The sequence below is a fragment of the Nerophis ophidion genome, linkage group LG25 (assembly GCF_033978795.1).
Source record: "Nerophis ophidion isolate RoL-2023_Sa linkage group LG25, RoL_Noph_v1.0, whole genome shotgun sequence".
Taxonomy (NCBI): Eukaryota; Metazoa; Chordata; class Actinopteri; order Syngnathiformes; family Syngnathidae; genus Nerophis; species Nerophis ophidion.
This window is the reverse complement of record NC_084635.1, coordinates 10,515,717-10,533,103: the sequence shown is the minus strand read 5'-3', so window position 1 is coordinate 10,533,103 and position 17,387 is coordinate 10,515,717. Positions and strand designations below refer to the sequence as shown.

The 17,387-nt window shown below is 39.8% G+C and overlaps 1 protein-coding gene and 1 long non-coding RNA gene across 10 annotated transcripts in view; one reads left to right on the top strand and one right to left on the bottom strand.

The window, feature by feature from the left end:
- LOC133542952 (uncharacterized) overlaps positions 1-12,637 on the top strand; it is a 29,668-nt gene extending 17,031 nt beyond the window's left edge. For both annotated transcript variants that reach the window (XR_009804265.1, XR_009804264.1), the window contains one exon: positions 11,815-12,637. This is a non-coding gene — a long non-coding RNA (uncharacterized LOC133542952). The remainder of the gene's footprint in view (positions 1-11,814) is intronic.
- fibinb (fin bud initiation factor b) lies at positions 6,767-16,620 on the bottom strand. 8 transcript variants are annotated; one of them, XR_009804258.1, is made up of 3 exons: positions 15,578-16,610; positions 15,390-15,514; positions 6,767-15,326 (listed from the first exon to the last, which is right to left on the bottom strand). XR_009804258.1 is itself a non-coding variant. In XM_061887250.1 (2 exons), the coding sequence occupies exons 1-2, from the start codon at positions 16,266-16,268 to the stop codon at positions 7,439-7,441; spliced, it is 684 nt and encodes a 227-aa protein (XP_061743234.1). In that variant the 5' UTR covers positions 16,269-16,620; the 3' UTR covers positions 6,767-7,438. The 8 variants fall into 8 exon arrangements, 1 of the variants encoding a protein (XP_061743234.1); XR_009804259.1 differs by having other exon boundaries at positions 6,767-12,774; positions 12,836-15,326; positions 15,390-16,608; XR_009804261.1 differs by having other exon boundaries at positions 6,767-13,020; positions 13,510-15,326; positions 15,390-16,608.
- Between the last annotated feature and the right edge of the window lie 767 nt (positions 16,621-17,387).

The following is a 17,387-nucleotide window of genomic DNA, read 5'->3' as shown; positions in this document are numbered from 1 at the left end:
GTTGGTTGATTGCAGCTGTCTTTAGCACCGAGACACAGTTGTGAAGCTTTAACACAGAGCGGTCAAGCGAACATTTTTCTCTACGTCAACCAGCAAGTTTTTAGATGGGGAAATCGTCAGCTCTTACCGGAGACTTCAGTGGATTATTGGACCTTCTCCTGTAGCTGTCAAAAAGGCAGCTGTTATCTTGGCTCCTCATCGGCTTCTCTCTGAGACACTGGCGTTCACCGCAGCCATCCAACTTTCAGGTATGACTTTACTCATCTAATCTCACTAAAATACTATTAACACAATAAGCAGATAAGGGATTTTCCAGAATTATCCTAGTAAATGTGTCTAATTACATCTGAAACGCTACCACTGCCGCCACCCGTAGCCGTCGCTTTTTCTTTCTTTTTTTTTCAGTGCCTCACTCTAACTTTCCTCATCCAGAAATCTATCATCCTCGCTCAAATTATTGGGGAAATTGTCGCTTTCTCGGTCCGAATAGCTCTTGCTGCTGGTGGCTCACATTATAAACAATGTGAGGATGTGAGGAACCCTCACACCCTCACATTATAAACAATGTGAGGATGTGAGGAACCCTCACACCGGTGACGTCACGCGCACATCGTCTGCTACTTCCGATACAGGCAAGGCTTTTTTATTAGCGACCAAAAGTTGCAAACTTTATCGTGGATGTTCTCTACTAAATCCTTTCAGCAAAAATATGACAATATCGCGAAATGATCAAGTATGACACATAGAATGGACCTGCTATCCCCGTTTAAATAAGAACATCTCATTTCAGTAGGCCTTTAAGACTACATTGTTTCCTGTTTTTCCACTTCCTTGTTTGCTTTGTTTCCATGCCAACCCATTAGTTTTCACCTGTCCCCATGTCACGCAGCTGTTTTCAATCATCCATCCATCCATTTTCTACCGCTTATTCCTTTTTGAGGTTGCGGGGGGTGCTGGCGCCTATCTCAGCTACAATCGGGCGGAAGGCGGGGTACACCCTGGACAAGTCGCCACCTTATCACAGGGCCAACACCATAGTATAATTTAAGCCACAGTTGCAAGGTAGTCAGCCTGGCGACATCATCATCTATCACCCTCTACAAACCATGATATCCATGCTGCCTTTTTCGGTCACAGTAAGTGTTTTGGTTTTAGTTGTTTATAGTTATGCCATTGTGCAAGTTTTAGTTTATGTCCATAGTTTTGCCTGAGCGCAAGTTTTATTTTCACAGCCAAGTTTTTGTACCTCCTCGTGAGCGCCTTTTTGTTTGTTCCTGTTTTAAATGTATATTAAATAATGTCCTTACCTTCACACCGTCAACGCTCCAAATACTTTGCACCTCGGGAAAACAACCCTCACCCAAGTCCACGCCGTGACATAAATAAATGTATGTATTGTATTGGCTATGAAAATTAACTATATAAAAAAGGTCCCTGCTTTTTTTGACGTTTCAGTGTAAAAAGTTTGGACACCCCTGCTCTAGTGAGATTAAAGGTGATGTGTATTATTACACTTATTCTGTGCTCTGGAACATACTATATACATACAGTGGGGCAAAAAAGTACTTAGTCAGGCACCGATTGTGCAAGTTCTCCCACTTAAAATGATGACAGAGGTCTGTAATTTTCATCATAGGTACACTTCAACTGTGGGAGACCGAATATGAAAAAAAAATCACATTGTAGAAATTTTAAAGAATTTATTTATAAATTATGGTGGAAAATAAGTATTTGGTCAACCATTCAAAGCTCTCACGGTTGGAAGGAGGTTTTGGCTCAAAATCTCACGATACATGGCCCCATTCATTCTTTCCTTAACACGGATCAATCGTCCTGTCCCCTTAGCAGAAAAACAGCCCCAAAGCATGATGTTGCCACCCCCATGCTTCACAGTAGGTGTGGTGTTCTTGGGATGCAACTCAGTATTCTTCTTCCTCCAAACACGACAAATTGAGTTTATACCAAAATGGATACATGGATGATACAGCAGAGGATTGGGAGAATGTCATGTGGTCAGATGAAACCACAATATAACTTTTTGGTTTAAACTAAACTCGTCGTTTTTATAAAATTTATGAGGCCAAAACACTTTCTAATGCCCTTTTCAGTGCATTGGAGAAGAGTAATGGAAAACGAAATGGTTTGTGAGGCCCAATGTTCCGTCACACCCTTCAATCTCGGCTCATCCTAAATTCCAATGAGAGGCTTCTTCTTCCAAAACACTCATAATTAGAAGGGCTTTGTGTGTGTTTAATTTAAAGCAGACCTCTAAACCTTGTAAAGCAAACAGGGAGGGGAACTTTGTCATTGTAAAACATTACACTGTGGGCTCTGTCAAATGAGCAAAAGAAGCTCCCACAGCATTGGTTTGGGGGCCACACTTCCAGAAAGTTAAAGACTGGGGGGCCGGATTTCTAAGTTCACTAATATTATTATTTTGTATGTTCCAGAAACACACCATCCTCTAAAGTAGACATTTGATGTTTGTTACCTTGAATTGATTAACGTGGACCCTGACTTAAACAAGTTGAAAAACTTATTCGGGTGTTACCATTTAGTGGTCAATTGTACGGAATATGTACTGAACTGTGCAAACTACTAATAAAAGTCTCAATCAATCAATCAGTCTTTTTACATTGTCAGAGCTACAGGAGCGCTCTGCTGTTTTTAAATATGTTTTGCTTTAAAGGCCTACTGAAATGAGATTTTCTTATTTAAACGGGGATAGCAGGTCCATTGTATGTGTCATACTTAATCATTTCGCGATATTGCCATATTTTTGCTGAAAGGATTTAGTAGAGAACGTCGATTAAGTTTGCAACTTTTGGTCGCTGATAAAAAAGCCTTGCCTGTACCGGAAGTAGCAGACGATGTGCGCGTGACGTCACGGGTTGTAGGGCGCCTCACATTGTTTACAATCATGGCGACCAGCAGGAAGAGCGATTCGGACCGAGGAAGCCACGATTTCCCTATTAATTTGAGCGAGGATAAAAGATTCATGGATGAGGAAAGTTAGAGTGAAGCACTAGAAAAAAGAAAAAAAAAAGGCAAGTGCAGTGGGAGCAATTCAGATGTCATTAGACAAATTTACTAGGATAATTCTGGAAAATCCCTTATCTGCTTATTGTGTTAATAGTGTTTTAGTGAGATTATAAAGTCATACCTGAAGGTCGGAGGGCTGCGATGACCGCAAGTGTCTCTGAGAGAAGCCAAGATGACAGCTGCTGCAGGAGGACGCTAACTCCGCACAAATCTCCGGTAAGAGCCGACTCAATATTACAATTTTCTCATCCAAAAACTTGCTGGTTGACATGTGGTAGAGAAACATGTTCGCTAAAGTTTCACAACAAACAAAGAAACATTGGCTGTGTTTGTGTTGCTAAAGGCAGCTGAAATCCACCGCTTTCCACCAACAGCATTCTTCTTCATAGTCTCCATTATTAATTGAAAAAATTGCAAAAGATTCAGAAGGCAAAGCTCTCAATTTACCGGTCGATCTACGTTTCCATCCTCACCTATGGTCATGAGCTTTGGGTCATGACCGAAAGGATAAGATCACGGGTACAAGCGGCCGAAATGAGTTTCCTCCGCCGTGTGGCGGGGCTCTCCCTTAGAGATAGGGTGAGAAGCTCTGCCATCCGGGAGGAACTCAAAGTAAAGCCGCTGCTCCTTCACATCGAGAGGAGCCAGATGAGGTGGTTCGGGCATCTGGTCAGGATGCCACCCGAACGCCTCCCGAGGGAGGTGTTTAGGCCACGTCCAGCCGGTAGGAGGCCACGGGGAAGACCCAGGACACGTTGGGAAGACTATGTCTCCCGGCTGGCCTGGGAACGCCTCGGGATCCCCCGAGAAGAGCTAGACGAAGTGGCTGGGGAGAGGGAAGTCTGGGCTTCCCTGCTTAGGCTGCTGCCCCCGCGACCCGACCTCGGATAAGCGGAAGATGATGGATGGATGGCAAAAGATTCAGCAACACAGATGTCCAAAATACTGTGTAATTATGCGATGAAAAGAGACGACTTTTAGCCGTAAGTGATGCCGGGCTAAAATGTCCGCTCAACCGATAAGGTCACAAACACGCGTCATCATTCCGCGACATTTTCAACAAGATACTCCGCGGAAAATTTAAAATTGTAATTTAGTAAACTAAAAAGACCGTATTGGCATGTGTTGCAATGTTAATATTTCATCATTGATATATAAACTATCAGATTGCGTGTTTGGTAGTAGTGGGTTTCAGTAGGACTTTAAAGCTAGTCAAAGATCATCTCTATAACAGAATCTGCTGCAAAAATGTGAGTCCGTCAAAGGTTTTTTTTTAACTGAACCCCTGAGCCAACAATTGAATTGCCCAAATGATGAAAAAGAGAGGACCTAAAATGGAACCATGAGCAACACCATTAGCATAACTTAAATTGAACAAATGACTACTGACTGCATCTGAAGTAAACAAGCTACACGCGCGTCATTATTCTGCGACGTTTTCGACAAGAAACTCCGCGGGAAATTTAAAATTGTAATTTAGTAAACTAAACCGGCCGTATTGGCATGTGTTGCAATGTTAATATTTCATCATTGATATATAAACTATCAGACTGCGTGGTTGGTAGTAGTGGCTTTCAGTAGGCCTTTAAACCGCACTGTTTTTGGAATTCCCTTGTTTGCAATCCTTATAAGAGACAAGAAAACAGAAGTTGTTTTTTTTACATTCTAATTTGTATTATCGTCTCGTTGTTGGTGGCTAGCAATGCAGCAAACCATTTTGCCTCTAAATCCCTTTGAAAATGCATCCAAACACTGGTGGTTTGGGTTTTAAAGGGGAACATTATCACAATTTCAGAAGGGTTAAAACCAATAAAAATCAGTTCCCAGGTATTTTCTTTTTCAAAGTTTTTTTTCAAAATTTTACCCATCATAGAATACCCTGAAAAAAGGCTTTAAAGTGCCTGATTTTCGCTATCTGTGAAGCCACCATCCATTTTCCTGTGACGTCATCCAGTGATATACATGCTATCCAGGCGGATAGCAAAGCAAGATATAGCGACATTAGCTCGGATTCAGACTCGGATTTCAGCGGCTTAAGCGATTCAACAGATTACGCATGTATTGAAAAGGATGGTTGGAGTGTGGAGGCAGATAGCGAAAAACAAAATTGAAGAAGAAACTGAAGCTATTGAGCGAATAGCTATTGACGCTATTCGGCCATGTCTGCCTTAGCATCGCCGGTAAAATGTGCAGACCAAACGCTCGATTAGCTGGCAGTCATGCCGCGACCAAATATGTCTGATTAGCACATAAGTCAATAACATCAACAAAACTCACCTTTGTGATTTCGTTGACTTTATCGTTGGAAATGCATCTGCTTTGAGTGTCGCAGGGTATCCATTCATCTCTGTGACATGTCTGTCGTAGCATCGCCGGTAAAATGTGCGGACCAAACGAGGGACTTTCGCATCTCTTGACACCGGAGCAACTTAAATATGTCGATTGGTAGGTGTTTGTTTGGCATTGGCTTCATGGTGGCAGAGGAGTTAGTGCGTCTGCCTCACAATACGAAGGTCCTGCAGTCCTGGGTTCAAATCCAGGCTTGGGATCTTTCTGTGTGGAGTTTGCATGTTCTTCCCGTGAATGCGTGGGTTCCCTCCGGGTACTCCGGCTTCCTCCCACATCCAAAGACATGCACCTGGGGATAGGTTGATTGGCAACACTAAATTGGCCCTAGTGTGTGAATGTGAGTGTGAATGTTGTCCGTCTATCTGTGTTGGCCCTGCGATGAGATGGCGACTTGTCCAGGGTGTACTGCGCCTTCCGCCCGATTGTAGCTGAGATAGGCGCCAGCGCCCCCCGCGACCCCGAAAGGGAATAAGCGGTAGAAAATGGATGGATGGATGTTTGGCATTAAATGTGGATGGAGGGAAAGGCTGGATGCAAATATAGCTACAAATGAGGCATAACGATGCAATATGTGCATACAGCTAGCCTAAATAGCATGTTAGCATCGATTAGCATGTTGTGCTAATCGATGCACATTCTACGTAAATCAACTTGAATCCTTCCCTGGTCGTGTTGTTACACCCTCCGACAACACACCGACGAGGCATGATGTCTCCAAGGTACAGGAAAACAGTCGAAAAAACGGAAAATAACCGAGCTGACTTGACTTGCTGCGTGTAATGTGTTTGAGAAAATGGCGTTGACTACCTAGGTGACGTCATCGCTCCGAGAGCAAATAATAGAAAGGCGTTCAATTCACCAAAATTCACCTATTTAGTGTTCGGAAATCGGTTAAAAAAATATATGGTCTTTTTTCTGCAACCTCAAGGTATATATTGACGCTTACGTAGGTCTGGTGATAATGTTCCCCTTTAAGGGAAAGGGTGTGAAGAATTTACTGACTTCAAAATTATACTGTTTCGACTTGTACTTTCTTCTGTCTATTTGAAAAAGTCAATAAAAATAGTTGGATTATAAAAACTGCCATCAATACTTAATTTACGTCCCGTAACATGTCAAATAACCAAATTGTAGCGACAATGTTATTGTGAGGGCGAACACTGAGGAACTCTTTTTCTAACATAGTCACAAATCGAATGGCTTTTGTGTTTCTAATGCACACTCCAATGCAATAGAACACCAATATGTAATGACTGAAAAACATGAACAATCAAACTACAGTGTCTGTAAAGTATAAGCCCACATTTCATGATTTTTCACCGATCTTGACACGATGGACGCGATCGATTTACAAAATATTTTACACCACAACTCCTTGGATCACAATCTCTTTATTGGAGAAAACACAACACATTCTGTTAATGTTGTCACACAAACGAGTGTTTGACGAGTGCTGCCAGCAGTCTTCATCTATATAATATATAATATCGAAAGTGTTACATTTAAAAAATACAAATATGCTGCTCTTTTTCAAAACCTTACATAAACAATGAATACACATTCTGTAATATGGGTACTGGCACGCGCAGTATTTTACGTAGTACTTAGTCGCAGGAATACATTTCTATATTGGTTCTGTCCGCCTTGCATTTTGAGCTAAACATTTAGCACCAGAACATGAACTGAGCTTTGTCTGCTGGCCTGTGAAGCAAAATCGTATTTATACTCTTATGTAAACACTCCATCATACCATGGAAATAATCCATATATATATATATATATATATATATATACATACATATACACTCCGGTATTGGGCACTGTATAACCGATAGACCAGTAACCTCGACTATTATATATATACAAGTTAGATCAGGAAAAACAGTGGCTATTTTATCCCTACAAGCCTATTTCGCAGGTTTCCCTGCCCTTCAAGGGATTTCTCGAAGAGCAGGGAAACCTGCAAAACAGATGGTTCGATTAGTCTTTCGCCCTTATACCCAGGCCGTACGACCGATTTTCACGTTAGGACCAATGTGGGCCTCCATCAGAGTTTCCTCTGGCTTTGCCCTGCCCAGGCACAGTTCACCATCAGGAAATTCCCTGAAGAGCAGGGAAACCTGCGAAACAGATGGTTCGATTAGTCTTTCGCCCTTATACCCAGGTCGTACGACTTATTTGCACGTTCGGACCACTGTGGGCCTCCATCAGAGTTTCCTATGGCTTCGCTCTGCCCAGGCATAGTTCACCATCAGGAAATCCCCTGAAGAGCAGGGAAACTTGCGAAACTGGCTTGTAGGGATGAAATAGCCTGTGTGTTTTTTTCCTGACCTAACGTATAGTCTGCTTTACCCCGGTATTGAGCACTGTATAACACATACACACATACATATGTATATATACATATTAACATATATAAATATAGATACTGTATATATATATATATATATATATATATATATATATATATATATATATATATATATATATATATATATATATATATATATCAGGAAATATTGGATTTCTGCTTCTGTTTCCTTTGTGTTCCAGAAAATGTGTCCTCAATGACTTTGTTTTTAGGGTCACAAAGTACTCCAGCTAGCACATACTGTCTTACTCTGTAGTTATGCTTCCAGAACTCCTTTTTGAAGTTGTTTTACAGTAAAACCCGCAGTCCTAAACCGACTGACCTAAGAAAAAAAAAAAAAAAGGCAACACAACAAAAGGTGCAGTTTTAGAACACCCGTGTGGCCATGGTGTAGCATTATGAAACACAACACAGGTCGTTTACGCTTCCATACACAAACGTATCGCTTTACGGGGCAGTGTGCGTTGTAAACCTTACAATATGTCGCAGAATTCAGGGACTTGTTCTCAACTAATCAAGAGTGAAATTACCATTGTGTCCTTTAGCAGCCAAATATTGTTAGTCATGTAATGATGAAAAGTAGCACCGATTGATTCTGGATTAATACTGTAAAGTGCACAATATTCATAAACTAATTTAAAAAACAAAAGAAAGACAGAGCTTACACTAAAACAATACTTTGTAAGGAAATAAGGTGTTTTCAAGACGGAGACTGAGCGTTTAACTGGAAAAAAGGGGTGTTCAGAAGGGCAGCCTAGGGGACAGCTATTTTTTTTATTGCCCCTATGACATATTAAAATATTTCATAGTTGTGTTTTTACAAAGACAACTATTTATTCTAAAAACTCAAATATAAGCTGTTTTTTCTTTACATATTTTGGACTTACAATACGTTTAGTGTATCATTTTTCTGTATGTGGGCACCCGTGACCTATAGTTTAAACTAGGGGTCACCAACCTTTTTGAAACCAAGAGCTACTTCTTGGGTACTGATTAATGCGAAGGGCTACCAGTTTGATACACACTTAAATAAATTGCCAGAAATAGCCAATTTGCTCTATTTACCTTTAATAAATAAATCTATATATATAAAAAAATGGGTATTTCTCTCTGTCATTCCGTCGTACATTTTTTTTTTCCTTTTACGGAAGGTTTTTTGTAGAGAATAAATTATGAAAAAAACACTTAAATGAACGGTTTAAAAGAGGAGAAAACATGAAAAAAAAAAGAAAATTAAATTTTGAAACATAATTTATCTTCAATTTTTACTCTTTAAAATTCAAAATTCTACCGAAAAAAAGAAGAGAAAAACTAGCTAATTTGAATCTTTTTGAAAAAATTAAAAAAAGAATTTATGAAACATCATTAGTAATTTTTCCTGATTAAGATTAATTTTAGAATTTTGATGACATGTTTCAAATAGGTAAAAATCCAATCTGCACTTTGTTGGAATATATAACAAATTGGACCAAGCTATATTTCTAACAAAGATAAATCATTATTTCTTCTAGATTTTCCAGAACAAATGTTTTAAAAGAAATTCAAAAGACTTTGAAATAAGATTTAAAATTGATTCTACAGATTTTCTAGATTTGCCAGAATGTTTTTGAATTTTACTCATAAGTTTGAAGAAATATTTCACAAATATCTTTTGTCGAAAAAACAGAAGCTAAAATGAAGAATTAAATTAAAATGTAGTTATTATTCTTTACAATAAAAAAAAAAAATACTTGAACATTGATTTAAATTGTCAGAAAAGAAGAGGAAGGAATTTAAAAGGTAATAAGGTATATGTGTTTAAAAATCCTAAAATAATTTTTAAGGTTGTATTTTTTTCTCCATAATTGTCTTTCTGAAAGTTATAAGAAGCAAAGTAAAAAAAAAAAAAAATATATATATTTAAACAAGTCTTTTAAATATTTTCTCGGATTTTCTAATTCTATTTGAGTTTTGTCTCTCTTAGAATTAAAAACGTTGAGCAAAGCGAGACCAGCTTGCTAGTAAATAAATAAAATTTTAAAAATAGAGGCAGCTCACTGGTAAGTGCTGCTATTTGAGCTATTTTTAGAACAGGCCAGCGGTCTACTCGTCTAGTCCTTACGGGCTACCTGGTGCCCGCGGGCACCGCGTTGGTGACCCCTGGCCCAAAGCAATCAGAGCGTGATGTGTTCAGTATCGTGGCCTGTGATTGGCTCTGCATCAGGTAGCATTACTATATTGGATTAAGCGAGTGTAAAGGTGACTCTAGAGTGTTATTTCATTAGTACAGGGCTCTCAAAATGTAAAAAAAAAAAACTATTTAGATGGTCATGGACAGTTTTTAATGCCCCAACTATAAAAATATTTGATTTATAATGAATAACGCCTAATTAGTGGAAATTAATTTATCGCAGTTATGCAATATTTAAACACAGGAGGTGTCATACTAAGATGTGTTTCTAGATTTTAAACACTTCCTTGTCGTCAAAATGATGCATCATTTTTTTTTAATTTTTTTTACAGACCATCTTCTAGCCGCTTTCTGGCCGTCTCTTTAGGATGTTTTGTGGGCGGTCTTAATCACGTGGGGAAACTCTATTCCAGGCTAAGCCCCCTTTGACTGTGTCATCGCCCCGTCAGCCATGTTGTAGTTTTTTTACTGCTTCTATATTGAGTCTACTGACGGATATAAGTCAGAACTATACGCTACTTTTTATTAAAAATGGAAACTGGGGAGGATGCATGTGCATGTACGAGTCAGTCTGCCCCACAACAAGACGATAGAAGAACCTTCACCATTTAGGGAGAAAGTCTCAAATTGTAAACAACCTATTTGGAGCAATATTGAAAGAAGACAAGATTATTTTATAAATATCTCCGCTATTTGATTTAAAATGTTCAGGATTGAGGGGGATCTAAATACATAAAAAATGTATACTAACAGGTAAGACAAGTTTTTGATTTTTTTTTGTATACCATATTGTATGAATCATGTTCCTTAATGTGACTTGTTAAGTATATCCAAAACAAATTGTTATAATATTGTAGCAAATACACACTTAAATACCCTATAAGCAGGTTCATTTAGGTTACGTCAAACTTTTATTTCACGTCAATTTTTGTTTTGTTTTCGGAATATTATGAAAGTGTTATTGTTATTTCTAATCACTGCACAGGGCTGAGAATGGTGACTCTGTGTCTCCTAAACTCAGAAATAATAAGATAATTACACATCCTATAGATCAGGGGTGTCCACATGTTTTTTAATTGCTCAGGGCACATTCTAAAAATAATACTATACGAAGAAAAAAATACATTAAAAAGTGGAATAAAAGAGCAAAAAGGTGAAATGTGAAGATAGAATGTTGCAATGAGCCGAGGATGTTGTTGTGGCTTGTGCAGCCCTTTGAGACACTTGTGATGAAGGTCTATATAAAGAAACGTTGATTGATTGATGTTGAATCTAATGACAAAAGCTGCCATTCGAACAGTTTTTGTAACTTAAAACTGCTGAAATGCTCAAAAAATAATCCTCATTTCTAACTGATGGATAAATCTGAAGTTGATCTACAGATTTTAGCGCTTAAATTAAAAATAGCACATATTGATATATGACTTATTTTTTAACACATCTATGAGTAAAATACCTTTTGGATATCTGAAAGCTTTAATCAGATTTGGTTTTTAAAACTGACATTGCCCAAGATGTGATAATGAACCAAAACCAATGTTGTCATGAATTATTTACCTATTTTAGGCTCCACTTTGAACAATTTGCGGGTGAAAATATTGCATATTTTGTATTTTCCTATTTAACAAAACGGCATAAAAATTTTTTTGAAAAAAGTAATGGCAGCGAATATATCTGAAGTTGATTTAGAGATATTTAAGCGTCAAAAGTAAATAAAAACATCAATATAGGCCTTATTTTTAACATTTTAATGACCCTTTCGCGTCCATGAGTCCTCTAATATTCCCCAACGTTGAGGGAAGACCTAAGGGTTACAATAAATATTGTTGGTTTTGAAAACAAAAAATATCAAAATGGTCCCCCGCATTCTCTCATTTTTCAGTGTGTGGCCCTTATGATGACCTTGTTGTGCAAAAGCCACCCGGACTAAAAATCCTTGGACTCGACCCCGCCTTCATGGAGACTTAACCATGACCACGTTTGTCCGGACCAGATGGACTTTGTTTAGCAAGAACTATAGGAAGAACGAAGAATTATTAAAAAAACAGTAATGGCAATGAATACATCTGAAGTTGATCTATAGATATTTAGGTGTAAAAGGTAAATAAAAACATCAATGTATGACTTATATTTTAAATATTTTAATGATCTTTTTGCGTCCGTGGGACCTTGAATATTCACCAACATTGAGGGCAGCCCTAAGAGTTACAATAAATATCGTGTTGGTTTTGAAAATGAAAAATATCACAATTTTTTTCAATGTGTGGCCCTTCTGAAGGCCTTGTTGTGCAAAAGCCACCCGGACTAAAATTCCTTGGACTCACCCCCACCTCCATGAAGACTGGACCATGACCATGTTTGTATGGACCAGATGGACTTTGTTTTTCACGGACTATAGGAAAAACGAAGAATTGTTGACGGTAGTAGCACGCTGATGTTCAGTTGAGACCGACGCTGTAATTTCCATCTGTGACCTTCTTTGAATGAATGGACATGGCCTCGGACTCTTGAAGGACGCGGGTAGAATCTAACAAAATAAAGCACTGCAATCCACCACAAAGCAATATTTGTGTCATTTAAAACTGAGTATTTACCTTCGGAAAGACCAAATTTGGGGTTTGTGGTCATAAATGTGTGACTGAAAACTGACTATTTAGCTTTGGAAAGACCAAATTCGGGGTTTGTGGTTATAAATGTGACTGAAAACTGACAATTTACCTTTGGAAAGACCAAATTCGGGGTTTGTGGTTATAAATGTGTGACTGAAAACTGAGTATTTACTTTTGGAAAGGCCAAATTCAGGGTTTGTGGTCATAAATGTGTGACTGAAAACAGTGTTTACCTTTGTAAAGGCCAAATTCAGGGTTTGTGGTCATAAATGTGTGACTGAAAACAGTGTTTACCTTTGTAAAGGCCAAATTTGGGGTTTGTGGTCATAAATGTGACTAAAAACTGACTATTTACCTTTTGTAAAGGCCAAATTTGGGGTTTGTGGTCATAAATGTGACTAAAAACTGACTATTTACCTTTTGTAGAGGCCAAATTTGGGGTTTGTGGTCATTAATGTGACTAAAAACTGACTATTTACCTTTGGAAAGGCCAAATTTGGAGTTTGTGGTTATGTTATAAGCATTTCACCAATCTCGCGCACTTTGCAAATTTGGACGCGATCTAACAGCAAAACAGTCTCCCAAAACTGCGTAGATGGCATCAATGCCTATTTATCCAAGCGGGAGGGTTGGGAAACGAAGGTGTTTGGCGAGGGAAGTGTGGATTTAGGTCGGGTGGCCTATTTCAAGTTCCAGGTAACCCTACATTATTATATTTTATAAATAGTAAACCAAGTTGTGGTAGTAGTTTAGTCAGTAGTTTAGTCGTGGATGTACACTGTGATGAATCCAATAAACATTTGATTTGATTTGACATTAAACTTGCAAAATGCTCATTTTGAAAATTGCGCCCATTGGTATTGTGCTTACAACAGTTATAAATGTGTGACTGAAAACTGGCTTTACCATTTTGAAAGGCCAAATTCAGGGTTTGTGGACATAAATGTGTGACTTAAAACAGAGTTTACCTTTGTGAAGGCCAAATTAGGGGTTTGTGCTCACAAATGTGTGACTGAAAACAGAGTATTCACTTTGGAAAGGCCAAATTCAAGGTTTGTGGTCATAAATGTGTGACTGAAAACTGAGTATTTACCTTCGGAAAGGCTAAACTTGGGGTTGTGCTCACAAATGTGTGACTGAAAATTGAGTATTTACCTTTCGAAAGGCCAAAATTTGGGGTTTGTGCTCACAAATGTGTGATTGAAAACGAAGTATTTACCTTAGGTAAGGTTACATTTGGGATTTGTGCTCACAAATGTGTGACTGAAAACTGAGTATTCTGAGTATTTACCTTTTGGAAAGGCCAAATTCAGGGTTTGTGGTCATAAATGTGTGACTAAAAATTGAGTATTTACCTTTGGAAAGGTAAAATTTGGGGTTTGTGCTCACAAATATGTGACTGAAAACAGAGTATTTACCTTCGGAAAGTCCAAATTTGGGGTTTGTGCTCACAAACGTGTGACTGAAAACTGAGTATTCACCTTTTGGAAAGGCCAAATTTGGGATTTGTGCTCACAAAATGTGTGACTGAAAATTGAGTATTTACCTTCGGAAAGGCAACATTTTGGGTTTGTGCTCACAAATGTCTGACTGAAAACTGAGTATTTACCTTCAGAAGGGCAACATTTGGGATTCGTGTTCACAAATGTCTGACTGAAAATTGAGTATTTACCTTTGGAAAGGCAAAATTTGGGATTTGTGCTCACAAATGTGTGACTGAAAACTGAGTATTTACCTTTTGGAAAGGCCAAATTTGGCCTTTGTGCTCATAACTGTGTGACTGAAAACTGAGTATTTACCTTTGGAAAGGCCAAATTCAGGATTTGTGGTCATAAATGTATGACTGAAAACTGAGTATTTACCTTCAAAAGGGCCACATTTTGGGATTTGTGCTCATAAATGTGTGACTGAAAATTGAGTATTTACCTTTGGAATGGCCAAATTTGGCGTTTGTGCTCATAACTTTGTGACTGAAAACTGAGTACCGTATTTCCTTGAATTGCCGCAGGGCATAAAGTATGCGCCTGCCTTGAATTACTGCCGGGTCAAACTCTCTTCCCAAAATAATTAGCGCATGCTTGGTATTACCGCCTGGTCAAACTCGTGACGTCACGAGTGACACTTCCCCTGTCATCATTTTCAAAACGGAGGAGGCCGATTTCAATACTGGTAATTTGAAATCGCATAAATGGAAGAAGATTAAGAGCTATTCAGTGGGATTTAAGGTCCAAGCTTACATCACACTCAAATTTTTACTGCATACCTTTGGTAAGTACCGGAGTGAGAAGAGGTTTTAAAATAATTAGCGCATGCTTACTTTTACCGCATGCCTTTGGTAAGCGCATGAGTGAGAAGAGGTTTTAAATTAACTAGCGCCCCGGCGGGAATTCAAGGACATACGTTATTTACATTTGGAAAGGCCATATTTGGGGTTTGTGGCCATAAATGTGTGACTGAAAATTGACTATTTACCTTTGGAAAGGCCAAATTTGGGGTTTGTGCTCACAAATGTGTGATTGAAATCTGACTATTTACCTTTTGGAAAGACCAAATTTGGGGTTTGTGCTCACAAATGTGTGATTGAAATCTGACTATTTACCTTTGGAAAGACCAAATTTGGTGTTTGTGGTAATAAATGTGTGACTGAAAACAGAGTGTTTACCTTTTGGAAAGGCCAAATTTGGGGTTTGTGGTCATAAATGTGACTAAAAACTGACTTTTTACCTTTGGAAAGGCCAAATTTGGGTTTTTTTGTTATAAATGTGTGACTGAAAACTGACTTTACCTTCGGAAAGGCCAAATTTGGGGTTTGTGCTCACAAATGTGTGATTGAAAACTGACTATTTACCTTTGGAAAGGCCAACTTTGGTGTTTGTGGTAAAAAATTTGACTGAAAACTGAGTATTTAACCTTTGGAAAGGCCAAATTCAGGGTTTGTGTTCATAAATGTCACACTGAAAACTGAGTATTTACCTTTGGAAAGGCCAAATTTGTGAATTATGTTCATAAATGTTTGACTGAAAACTGAGTATTTACCTTTGGAAAGGCCAAATGTGGGGTTTGTGCTCATAAATGTGTGACTGTAAAACAAAAAGTAGGGATTACTGTGTCAGTACTTCATGTATTCATTCTTCAGTCTGCTGAGTCGTGTTCCGTGGCTGCGGACAATGAGGGAGAGCAGCTCATGTTTGTCCTTCAGCCCCAAAGAAATGTCCAAAGTCTCCTTCAGGGCGTCCCGGGTGTTGACGACCATCTTGAGGAAGTCGTCGCCGAGCCGGTGTTCCTCCTTCAGCTCGCCTTCCTGGCTCTGCTTGAACTTCACCTCCAGCTCCAGCAGCGACTTCTCGGAGTTCGTGAAGGCCTCGCTGATCTGCGTGGTCTCCCGGCGCAGGTACTTCCCGTAGCCGTCCTCTCCGTCCAGGTCGTACGAGACGCTCCTGCCGACCACCTCCAGCACCCGCGCGGAGTCTTCAATCTGCCGCTTGATGATGGTGAAGTCGTCGCGGATGACCGAGTCCTGGTCCGGGTCCGGACCGCACTTCCGGTGGTCGGTCATCCGGAACAGCAGCTGACATTTTTCCGGGTCGTCGTTCTCCTCGTAGTCGCCGTCCGGCACGAAGTAGTGGTGGAAGGTGCCGTTCGACATCTCCGGTTGTAGAGGACCGCTGTAGAGGGCTCCGCACGCCGGCAACATCCCCGCGCACAGCAGCAAGTGCAGTAAAGCCATGTTGGCCACTCTTTAAAAAAAATAAAAATAAATCCGCGACCACTTCAGCAGCACAAGGGTCCGTATAGCGACTACTTCAAGCGGCTTGAGCACATTTCAAACTTAAAAAAAAAAAAAAAAAAAGTGGTAAAAGTCTTTACCGCAGCTTCGTAGTGGAGAACACTCAATTTCCACTTTAGTTGGTGCCGCGAACGCAACATTGGGCTGACTGGAGTGGTCCGCGAGGAGTCCTGCTAATAATACACGGGCTCCTCTCAGATTACATGTCGTCACTTGAAGGCAGCACCGGGGGTCTGGGCCGGCCCGCTGCTATTTGAACAGGAGCCCCCACACATGTTGTTTTAGCTGTGGGGGTCAAGTAGGGACGCGACGGTTGTAAGTTTTGACTCTACGGTTATAGTTTAAATCAGGGGTGTCAAACGTATGGTTTTATCCGGCCCGCGGGATGAGTTTGCCAAGCAGGGGCGCCGAAAAGGAGACGGATTCTCGGGGCCCATGATGGAGGAGGGCTGTCACGCCAAATTTCTTCCCCCCTACAAAAACCTTCCCCCCCATTTACTTCCGGGCTCATGATTAATACAGACACTTTGTTAACGCTATATTATAAAAATATAACGCTGTATTATAAAAATACGGACGTTTTGTTAACGCTATATTATAAAAATAAAAATTCCAAAAACTATTTACAAACACAAGCTATGGGATGACACATTTACATTTACGGCAAGAAATCTGCGTTCAAAAGACTCCGGCTTATTAGTGATTCCTAGAGCCCCAAAAAAGTCTGCGGGCTATAGAGCGTTTTCCGTTCGGGCTCCAGTACTCTGGAATGCCCTCCCGGTAACAGTTCGAGATGCTACCTCAGTTGAAGCATTTAAGTCTCACCTTAAAACTCATCTGTATACTCTAGCCTTTAAATAGACCTCCTTTTTAGACCAGTTGATGTGCCGCTTCTTTTCTTTCTCCTATGTCCCCCCCTCCCTTGTGGAGGGGGTCCGGTCCGATGACCATGGATGAAGTACTGGCTGTCCAGAGTCGAGACCCAGGATGGACCGCTCGCCTGTATCGTTTGGGGACATCTCTACGCTGCTGATCCGCCTCCGCTTGAGATGGTCTCCT

Excerpts from the sequence above, each read along its gene's own strand:
- fibinb (XM_061887250.1), bottom strand. The coding sequence starts at position 16,268 with ATGGCTTTACTGCACTTGCTGCTGTGCGCGGGGATGTTGCCGGCGTGC. Across the intron at positions 7,512-15,657 it reads CTGAAGAATGAATACATGAA|GTTTCCCTGCTCTTCAGGGA; the intron begins GTACTGACACAG and ends TCTGTTTCGCAG.